At 54.5% G+C, this 11,265-nt stretch overlaps 1 protein-coding gene across 1 annotated transcript in view; it reads right to left on the reverse strand.

Annotated features, from left to right (window-relative positions):
* Window positions 1-6,580: 6,580 nt before the first annotated feature.
* The window catches only part of LOC139257508 (AMP deaminase 1-like), a gene marked incomplete at its 3' end in the record, with an annotated part of 82,948 nt that continues 78,263 nt past the window's right edge, over window positions 6,581-11,265 (reverse strand). The window contains exons 3-4 of the mRNA XM_070874507.1: window positions 7,657-7,822; window positions 6,581-6,794 (exon numbers count right to left, since the gene is read on the reverse strand). Of these exons, the coding sequence (XP_070730608.1) occupies window positions 6,581-6,794; window positions 7,657-7,822 (380 nt within the window). The remainder of the gene's footprint in view (window positions 6,795-7,656; window positions 7,823-11,265) is intronic.

The raw sequence follows: 11,265 nt of genomic DNA on the forward strand, positions 1-11,265 counted from the left end.
CACCCGGGGATCGTTTTCATGAAGGCCATAGCCAGATCCCACGTCTGGTGGCATGGTATTGACGCGGACTTGGAGCTCTGCGTCCGAAGGTGCACCATTTGTGCCCAACTCAGCAATGCCCCCAGGGAGACTCCACTGAGCCCCTGGCCCTGGCCTACCAAACCGTGGTCGCGGGTGCACGTAGACTATGCAGGCCCATTCATGGGCAAAATGTTCCTCGTTGTTGTAGATGCATTTTCAAAGTGGATCGAATGCACCATTTTAAACTCAAGCACAACCTCCACCACAGTGGAGAGCCTCGCAACCATGTTTGCAACGCACGGAATCCCTGACATATTGGTCAGTGACAATGGTCCGTGCTTCACCAGCGCAGAATTCCAAGACGTTATAATTGACCACGGCATAAATCACGTCAAGACGGCACCGCTCAAGCCGGCCTCCAACGGCCAGGCGGAGAGAGCAGTGCAAATCATTAAACAAGGCATGCTTAAAATCCAAGGTCCCACGCTGCAATGTTGCCTGTCGCGACTGCTGCTGGCATACAGATCTCGTCCGCACTCACTGACTGGGATCCCCCCCGCGCAACTGTTGATGAAAAGGACTTTAAAAACAAGGCTCTCATTAATCCTCCCAGACATGCACGAAATCGTTGAGGCAAAGCGCCGTAAGCTGACTGAGTTTCAGCCATGACAGAAATTCGAGGGGGAGATTGAATGAGATAGGGGACAAAGTGTTTGTACTAAACTATGGCAGGGGTCCCAAATGGCTTGCAGGGACAGTAACGGGCAAGGAAGGAAACAGGCTACTGGTAGTACAAATGGACAATGGCAAAAGCTGCCGGAGGCATGTAGACCAAGTCAAAAGCAGATTTACCAACAACACTGCGGAACCAGAGGCAGACTACAATGTGGAACTCGCACCACACCTGATGGACAGACAGAGGGAACAACCTGAGGAAAGGGCAATCCCAACAGACAGCCCAGGTGAGTCAACAACAATCACACCAATCGAAACAGACAGCCTGGGCGAGATACCAGCAACCACACCCAAAGAAAAACAGACACCAAGGCAAACAACTGAACCACAACTCAGATGCTCCACGCGAGAGCACAGACCACCTGAGAGACTGAACTTATAAAGACAATAAGACCTTGGGGGAGGGTGATGTCATGTATCTTATATTATTATATACAACTGTATCCCAACATGCTATACATGACGGTAATAAGATATGACCTGTAACCACCAGTATACCTTACCACCGGGGGTGCACTTGCAAGAGACAGGTATATAAGCACAGGTCTCAAGCAAGTGCAGCATTCCAGAGCTGTGAAATAAAGGTGCAGGTCCAGAATGACCTTACATGCCTCGTGTGAATCTGTACTGTGGGGACAGGACTTTACAGGGAGAATGGGAGAGAGAGAGGGGGAATGGAGAGAGGGGGAATGGGAGAGAGAGAGGGGAAATGGGAGAGGGAGAGGGTGAATGGGAGAGAGAGAGGGGGAATGGGAGAGAGAGAGGGGGAATGGGAGAGAGAGGGGGAATGGGAGAGAGAGGGGGGAATAGGAGAGAGAGGGGGAATGGGAGAGAGAGGGCTGAATAGGAGAGAGAGAGAGGGGGAATGGGAGAGAGAAAGAGGGAATGGGAGAGAGAGGGGGAATGGGAGAGAGAGAGGGGGATGGGAGAGAGAGGGGGAATGGGAAAGAGAGAGGGGGAATGGGAGCGAGAGGGGGAATAGGAGAGAGAGAGGGGGAATGGGAGAGAGAGAGAGGGAATGGGAGAGGGAGAGGGAATAGGAGAGAGAGAGGGGGAATGGGAGAGAGAGGGGGGAATGGGAGAGAGAGAGAGGGAATGGGGGAGAGAGAGAGGGAGTGAGAGAGTGAGAGAGATTGAGGGAATGAGAGAGAGAGGGGGGGAATGGGAGAGAGAGGTGGAATGGGAGAGAGAGGGGGGAATGGGAGAGAGAGGGGGGAATGAGAGAGAGAGAGAGGGGGGGAATGAGGAGTGAGAGGGAATGGGAGAGAGAGGGGGAATGGGAGAGAGAGAGGGAATGAGAGAGAGAGAGAGGGAATGAGAGAGAGAGGGAGGAATGGGATAGAGAGAGGGAATGAGAGAGAGAGAGGGGGAATGGGAGAGAGAGGGGGGAATGGGAGAGAGAGAGGGGGGAATGGGAGAGAGAATGAGGGAATGAGAGAGAAAGAGAGAGGGAATGATAGAGAGCGAGCAGGCCATCCTAGACTGTGTCTTGTGTAAAGAGAGAGGATTAATTAGCAATCTGGTCGTGCAGGGCCCCTTGGGGAAGAGTGACCAGAATATGGTAGATTTCTTCATTAAGATGGAGAGTGACACAGTTAATTCAGAGACTAGGGTCCTGAACTTAAAGAAAGGAAACTTCGATGGTATGAGACGTGAGTTCGCTAGGATAGACTGGAGAATATACTTAAAGGGTTGACGGGATAAACGGGTCCTTTTCAGAATGGCAGGCAGTGACTAGTGGGGTGCCGCAGGGTTCAGTGCTGGGACCCCAGCTATTTACAATATACATTCATGATTTAGACAAAGGAATTGAAGGTAATATCTCCAAGTTTGCAGATGACACTAAGCTGAGTGGCAGTGCGAGCTGCGAGGAGGATGCTAAGAGGCTTCAGGGGGACTTGGACAGGTTAGGTGAATGGGCAAATACATGACAGATGCAGTATAATGTGGATAAATGTGAGGTTATCTACTTTGGTGGCAAAAACAGGAAGGCAGATTATTATCTGAATGGTGACAGTTTAGTAAAAAGGGAGCTGCAAAGAGACCTGGGTGTCATGTTACATCAGTCATTGAAGGTACAGCATAGAAACATAGAAAATAAGTGCAGGAGTAGGTCGTTCAGCCCTTCGATAATTCCCTCAGTACCCCTTTCCTGCTTTCTCTCCAGACCCCTTGATCTCTTTAGCCGTAAGGGCCATATCTAACTCTCTCTTGAATATATCAATGAACTGGCATCAACAACTCTCTGCGGCAGGGAATTCCACAGGTTAACAACTCTCTGAGTGAAGAAGTTTCTCCTCATCTCAGCTCTAAATGGCCTATCCCTTATCCTAAGACTGTGTCCCCTGGCTCTGGACTTTCCCAACATTGGGAACATTCTTCCTGCATCTAACCTGTCCAGTCCCGTCAGAATCTTATAGGTTTCTATGAGATCCCCTCTCATCCTTCTAAACTCCAGTGTATAAAGGCCCAGTTGATCCAGTCTCTCCACATATGTCAGTCCAGCCATCCCTGGAATCAGTCTGGTGAACCTTCGCTGCACTCCCTCAATAGCAAGAACATCCTTCCTCAGATTAGGAGACCAAAACTGAACACAATATTCCAGGTGAGGTCTCACCAAGGCCCTGTACAACTGCAGTAAGACCTCCCTGCTCCTATACTCAAATCCCCTCGCTATGAAGGCCAACATACCATTTGCCTTCTTCACTGCCTGCTGTACCTGCATGCCAACTTTCAATGACTGATGTACCATGACACCCAGGTCTCGTTGCACCTCCCCTTTTCCTAGTCTGCCGCCATTCAGATAATATTCTGCCTTCCTGTTTTTTCCCCCAAAGTGGATAACCTCTCATTTATCCACATTATACTGCATCTACCATGCATTTGCCCACTCACCTAACCTGTCCAAGTCACCCTGCAGCCTCTTAGCATCCTCCTCACAGCTCACACCACCACCCAGCTTAGTGTCATCTGCAAACTTGGAGATATTACACTCAATTCCTTCAGCTAAATCATGAATGTATATTGTAAAGAGCTGGGGTCCCAGCACTGAGCCCTGCGGCACTCCACTAGTCACTGGCTGCCATTCTGAAAAGGACCCATTGATCCCGACTCTCAACATCCAAGGGTATTCAACATTCAGGAAGGATAGAAGAAAAGGAAAAGGAGGTGGGGTAGCATTGCTGGTTAAAGAGGAAATTAATGCAATTGTTAGGAAGGACATTAGCTTGGATGATGTGGAATCTATATGGGTAGAGCTGCAGAACACCAAAGGGCAAAAAACGTTAGTGGGAGTTGTGTACAGACCTCCAAACAGTAGTCATCATGTTGGGGAGGGAATCAAACAGGAAATTAGGGGTGCATGCAATAAAGGTGCAGCAGTTATCATGGGTGACTTTAATACGCATATAGATTGGGCTAACCAAACTGGAAGCAATACGGTAGAGGAGGATTTCCTGGCGTGCATAAGGGATGGTTTTCTAGACCAATATGTCGAGGAACCAACTAGGGGGGAGGCCATCTTAGACTAGGTGTTGTGTAATGAGAGAGGATTCATTAGCAATCTCATTGGGCAATGGCAGACATTTAGAGACCGCATGGATGAACTACAACAATTGTACATCCCTGTCTGGCGTAAAAATAAAAAAGGGAAGGTAGTTCAACCGTGGCTATCAAGGGAAATCAGGGATAGTATCAAAGCCAAGGAAGTGGCAAACAAATTGGCCAGAAATAGCAGTGAACCCGGGGACTGGGAGAAATTTAGAACTCAGCAGAGGAGGACAAAGGGTTTGATTAGGGCAGGGAAAATAGAGTATGAGAGGAAACTTGCAGGGAACATTAAGATGGACTGCAAAAGCTTCTATAGATATGTAAAGAGAAAAAGGTTAGTAAAGACAAACATAGGTTCCCTGCAGTCAGAATCAGGGGAAGTCACAACTGGGAACAAAGAAATGGCAGACCAATTGAACAAGTACTTTGGTTCGGTATTCAGTAAGGAGGACACAAACAACCTTCCGGATATAAAAGGGGTCAGAGGGTCTAGTAAGAAGGAGGAACTGAGGGAAATCCTTATTAGTCGGGAAATTGTGTTGGGGAAATTGATGGGATTGAAGGCCAATAAATCCTCAGGGCCTGATGGACTGCATCCCAGAGTACTTAAGGAGGTGGCCTTGGAAATAGCGGATGACTTGACAGTCATTTTCCAACATTCCATAGACTCTGGATCAGTTCCTATGGAGTGGAGGGTAGCCAATGTAACCCCACTTTTTAAAAAAGGAGGGAGAGAGAAAACAGGCAATTATAGACCGGTCAGCCTGACATCGGTAGTGGGTAAAATGATGGAATCAATTATTAAGGATGTCATAGCAGCGCATTTGGAAAGAGGTGACATGATAGGTCCAAGTCAGCATGGATTTGTGAAAGGGAAATCATGCTTGACAAATCTTCTGGAATTTTTTGAGGATGTTTCCAATAGAGTGGACAAGGGAGAACCAGTTGATGTGGTGTATTTGGACTTTCAGAAGGCTTTCAACAAGGTCCCACACAAGAGATTAATGGGCAAAGTTAAAGCACATGGGATTGGGGGTAGTGTGCTGACGTGGATTGAGAACTGGTTGGCAGACAGGAAGCAAAGAGTAGGAGTAAATGGGTACTCTTCAGAATGGCAGGCAATGACTAGTGGGGTACCACAAGATTCTGTGCTGGGGCCCCAGCTGTTTACATTGTACATTAATGATTTGGACGAGGGGATTAAATGTAGTATCTCCAAATTTGCAGATGACACTAAGTTGGGTGGCAGTGTGAGCTGCGAGGAGGATGCTCGGAGGCTGCAGAGTGACTTGGATAGGTTAGGTGAGTGGGCAAATGCATGGAAGATGAAGTATAATGTGGATAAATGTGAGGTTATCCACATTGGTGGTAAAAACAGAGAGACAGACTATTATCTGAATGGTGACAGATTAGGAAAAGGGGAGGTGCAACGAGACCTGGGTGTCATGGTACATCAGTCATTGAAGGTTGGCATGCAGGTACAGCAGGCAGTAAAGAAAGCAAATGGCATGTTGGCCTTCATAGCGAGGGGATTTGAGTACAGGGGCAAGGAGGTCTTACTACAGTTGTACAGGGCCTTGGTGAGGCCACACCTGGAATATTGTGTACAGTTTTGGTCACCTAATCTGAGGAAGGACGTTCTTGCTATTGAGGAAGTGCAGCGAAGGCTCACCAGACTGATTCCAGGGATGGCTGGACTGACATATGTGGAGAGACTGGATCAACTGGGCCTTTATACACTGGAGTTTAGAAGGATGAGAGGGGATCTCATAGAAACGTACAAGAATCTGACGGGACTGGACAGGTTAGATGCAGGAAGAATGTTCCCAATGTTGGGAAAGTCCAGAACCAGGGAACACAGTTTTAGGATAAGGGATAGGCCATTTAGAGCTGAGATGAGGAGAAACTTCTTCACTCAGAGAGTTGTTAACCTGTGGGTATGGATTAGAGGGGGTATGGGGGAGGGGGAAGAGAGGGAATGGGGAGGGAGAGAGGGAATGTGGGAGGGGGAGAGGGGGGAATGGGGAGGCGGAGAGGGAATGGGGAGGGGGAGAGAGGGATTGGGGGAGGGGGAGAGAGGGATAGGGGAGGGGGAGAGGGATTGGGTGAGGGGGAGAGGGGGGATGGGGGAGGGAGAATGGGGGAGGGGAGAAAGGGATTGGGGGAGGGGGAGAGAGATTGGGTGAGGGGGCGAGGGGGATGGGGGAGGGGGAGAGGGGGAATAGAGGAGGGTGGAATAGGAGCCCGCCCCCAGTGCCCGTGAGCAGGTGCTTACAGGGGTCCGTCTGAGATGATCTCGAGCACAGCCTTCAGGTCCTTGCAGTACTGGGCGTGGTCCGGGCAGTGGAGGGTCCCCGGGACGTAGAGATTGCCAGCCGAGTCCAGCACAGTGAGGTTCCCGCCTCTCACCTCCAGCGTGTAGGGAAGGTCCACGGGGAGGCCCTCCAGGCTAAGGGCCTGCTCCGTCTCCACAGGATAGTGGGTGAACTCTAGTGAGAGACAGGGAAACACAGGGATCAGACCAACCTCCCTCACTCCCTGGGCCCGGGACCCCCTCCCCACTCCCTCCCTCCCTCCCTGGGCCCGGGACCCCCTCACCCCTCCCTCCCTCCCTCACTGGGCCCGGGACCCCCTCCCTGGGCCCGGGACCCCCTCCCTCCCTCCCTCCCTGGGCCCGGGACCCACTCCCTCCCTCCCTGGGCCCGAGACTCCCTCCCTGGGCCCGGGACCACCTCCCCCCTCCCTCCCTCACTGGGCCCGGGCCCCCCACCCTTCTCCCTCCCTCACTGCCACCCCCCTACTCTCCCTCACTGGGCCCGGGACCCACTCCCCCCCTCCCTCCCTTACTGATTCAGCATCGCGTGCTCCCAGGGCAGGTACAGCACGGGTTAGATACAGTGTAGAGTTCCCTCTACATTACCCCGACAGTGTGTCCCCCACTTTATACCCAGTGTCAGCATCGAGTGCTCCCAGGGCAGGTACAGCACGGGTTAGATACAGTGTAGGGCTCCCTCTACATTACCCTGACAGTGTGTCCCCACTTTATACCCAGTGTCAGCATCGAGTGCTCCCAGGGCAGGTACAGCACGGGTTAGATACAGTGTAGGGCTCCCTCTACATTACCCTGACAGTGTGTCCCCACTTTATACCCAGTGTCAGCATCGAGTGCTCCCAGGGCAGGTACAGCACTGGTTAGATACAGTGTAGGGCTCCCTCTACATTACCCTGACAGTGTGTCCCCCACTTTATACCCAGTGTCAGCATCGAGTGCTCCCAGGGCCAGAGTGGTGTGTCTGGCTAAAGTTTCGGGAAAGGTTAATGAGCCCCCTGTCCAGCAGCCCCCCTCACTACCTGGCTGTACATCCTCCTCCTCTGTCCAGTGCTGCTGGCTGAGTGTTTTGAGAGCTTGAGCCGTCCGCCGAGGGAATCGCTGGAGCGAGCGATGCATGTACTTCTCTCGAATCTGCAGGGCCGTTGCCAGCTTCTCCAGGATAGGCTGCAGTTCAGAGGGGGCAACCTGGGGCAGGGGAGAGGGGTGGGGGGTTGCAGAGAATGGGGCATCAGGGGGGGAGAGAGAATGGGGCATCAGGGGGGAGAGAGAATGGAGCATCAGGGGGGGGGGAGAGAATGGGGCATCAGGGGGGGAGAGAGAATGGGGCATCAGAGGGGGGGGGAGAGAATGGGGCATCGGCGGGAGGGAGAGAATGGGGCATCGGGGTGGAGAGAGAATGGGGCATCAGATGGGGGGGAGAGAATGGGGCATCAGCGGGGAGAGAGAATGGGGCATCAGAGGGGGGAGAGAATGGGGCATCAGGGGGGAGAGAGAATGGGGCATCAGGGGGGAGAGAGAATGGGGCATCAGAGGGGGGAGAGAATGGGGCATCAGGGGGGAGAGAGAATGGGGCATCAGAGAGGGGAGAGAGAATGGGGCATCAGAGTGGGGGAGAGAGAATGGGGCATCAGAGGGGGGGAGAGAATGGGGCATCAGCGGGGGGGGAGAGAATGGGGCATCAGAGGGGGAGAGAATGGGACATCGGGGGGGGAGAGAGAGAATGGGGCATCGGGAGGGGAGAGAATGGGGTATCGGGGGGAAGAGAGTGGGGCATTTGGGGAGAATGGGGCATTGGGGGGGAGAGAATTGGGCATTGGGGGAGAGAAGGGGGCATCAGAGGGGAGAGAATGGGGCATCAGAGGGGAGAGAATGGGGCATCAGGGGGGAGAATGGGGTATCGGGGCATAGAGAATGGGGCATCAGAGGGGGGGAAGAGAATGGGGCATTGGGGGGGAAGAGAGAGAGAGAGAGAGAATGGGGCAGTGGGGGGGAGAATGGGGCAGTGGGGGGAAGAGAATGGGGCATCAGAGGGGGGGAAGAGAATGGGGTATCGGGAGGTGGAGGGAATGGGGCATGGGCAGGGGAGAGAGAGAATGGGGCATCGGGGGGGGGGGAGAGAGAGAGAGAGAGAATGGGGCAGTGGGGGGGAGAATGGGGCAGTGGGGGGTGGAGAGAATGGGGCATGGGCAGGGGGAGAGAGAGAATGGGGCATCGGCGGGGAGAGAGAGAGAAAGGGAGAGAGAATGGGGCAGTGGGGGGGGTGGGGGGGAAGAGAGAGAGAGAGAGAATGGGACAGTGAGAGGGAGAGAGAGCGCGAGAGCGAGAGAGAGACAGAGAGAGAGACAGAGAGAGAGAGACAGAGAGAGAGACAAGGCGTGCGAGAGAGAGAGACAGAGAGAGACAGATAGTGACAGAGTGCGTGAGAGAGTGAGAAACAGAGCGCGCGAGAGAGAGAGAGAGACAGAGAGAGACAGAGTGCGCGAGAGAGTGAGAGAGAGACAGAGCGCGCGCGAGAGACAGAGACAGAGAGAGACAGAGCGCGCGTGGACAGAGACAGAGAGAGACAGAGCGCGCGAGAGAGAGAGAGACAGAGCGCGCGTGGACAGAGACAGAGAGAGACAGAGCGCGCGAGAGAGAGAGACAGAGCGCGCGCGAGAGAGAGAGAGAGACAGAGAGAGACAGAGTGCGCGAGAGAGTGAGAGAGAGACAGAGCGCGCGAGAGAGAGAGACAGAGAGAGACAGAGCGCGCGAGAGAGAGAGACAGAGAGAGACAGAGAGAGACAGAGCGCGCGCGCGAGAGAGACAGAGCGCGCGAGAGAGAGACAGAGAGAGACAGAGCGCGCGCGAGAGAGAGAGAGACAGAGCGCGCGAGAGAGAGACAGAGCGCGCGAGAGAGAGAGAGAGACAGAGAGAGACAGAGCGCGCGCGAGAGAGAGACAGAGCGCGCGAGAGAGAGACAGAGAGAGACAGAGCGCGCGCGAGAGAGAGAGAGACAGAGCGCGCGAGAGAGAGACAGAGCGCGCGAGAGAGAGAGAGACAGAGAGAGACAGAGCGCGCGAGAGAGAGAGACAGAGAGAGACAGAGCGCGCGCGAGAGAGAGAGAGACAGAGCGCGCGAGAGAGAGAGACAGAGAGAGACAGAGCGCGCGCGCGAGAGAGAGAGAGACAGAGAGAGACAGAGCGCGCGAGAGAGAGAGACAGAGAGAGACAGAGCGCGCGCGAGAGAGAGAGAGACAGAGCGCGCGAGAGAGAGAGACAGAGAGAGACAGAGCGCGCGCGCGAGAGAGAGAGAGACAGCGCGCGCGAGAGAGAGACAGAGCGCGCGAGAGAGAGAGAGACAGAGAGAGACAGAGCGCGCGCGAGAGAGAGAGAGAGACAGAGCGCGCGAGAGAGAGAGAGACAGAGAGAGACAGAGCGCGCGCGAGAGAGAGAGAGAGACAGAGCGCGCGAGAGAGAGAGACAGAGAGAGACAGAGCGCGCGCGAGAGAGAGAGAGACAGAGCGCGCGAGAGAGAGAGACAGAGTGGGGCAGAGCGCGCGAGAGAGAGAGAGACAGAGAGAGACAGAGCGCGCGAGAGAGAGAGAGACAGAGAGAGACAGAGCGCGCGAGAGAGAGAGAGAGACAGAGCGCGCGCGAGAGAGAGAGAGACAGAGCGCGCGCGAGAGAGAGAGAGACAGAGCGCGCGAGAGAGAGAGAGACAGAGAGAGACAGAGCGCGCGCGAGAGAGAGAGAGAGACAGAGCGCGAGAGAGAGAGAGACAGAGAGAGACAGAGCGCGCGCGAGAGAGAGAGAGAGACAGAGCGCGCGAGAGAGAGAGACAGAGAGAGACAGAGCGCGCGCGAGAGAGAGAGAGACAGAGCGCGCGAGAGAGAGAGACAGAGAGAGGCAGAGCGCGCGAGAGAGAGAGAGACAGAGAGAGACAGAGCGCGCGAGAGAGAGAGAGAGACAGAGCGCGCGCGAGAGAGAGAGAGACAGAGCGCGCGCGAGAGAGAGAGAGACAGAGCACGCGAGAGAGAGAGAGACAGAGCGCGCGAGAGAGAGAGAGAGACAGAGCGCGCGAGAGAGAGAGACAGAGCGCGCGCGCGAGAGAGAGACAGACAGAGCGCGCGAGAGAGAGAGACAGAGAGAGACAGAGCGCGCGCGAGAGAGAGAGAGACAGAGCGCGCGAGAGAGAGAGACAGAGAGACAGAGCGCGCGAGAGAGAGAGAGAGACAGAGCGCGCGAGAGAGAGAGACAGAGAGAGGCAGAGCGCGCGCGAGAGAGAGAGAGAGAGACAGAGCGCACGAGAGAGAGAGAGACAGAGAGAGACAGAGCGCGCGCGAGAGAGAGAGAGAGACAGAGCGCGCGAGAGAGAGAGACAGAGAGAGACAGAGCGCGCGCGAGAGAGAGAGAGACAGAGCGCGCGAGAGAGAGAGACAGAGAGAGACAGAGCGCGCGCGAGAGAGAGAGAGACAGAGCGCGCGAGAGAGAGAGACAGAGAGAGGCAGAGCGCGCGAGAGAGAGAGAGACAGAGAGAGACAGAGCGCACGAGAGAGAGAGAGACAGAGAGAGACAGAGCGCGCGAGAGAGAGAGAGAGACAGAGCGCGCGCGAGAGAGAGAGAGACAGAGCGCGCGCGAGAGAGAGAGAG

Source organism: Pristiophorus japonicus, unplaced genomic scaffold (genome assembly GCF_044704955.1).
Source record: "Pristiophorus japonicus isolate sPriJap1 unplaced genomic scaffold, sPriJap1.hap1 HAP1_SCAFFOLD_851, whole genome shotgun sequence".
Lineage (NCBI taxonomy): Eukaryota > Metazoa > Chordata > Chondrichthyes > Pristiophoridae > Pristiophorus > Pristiophorus japonicus.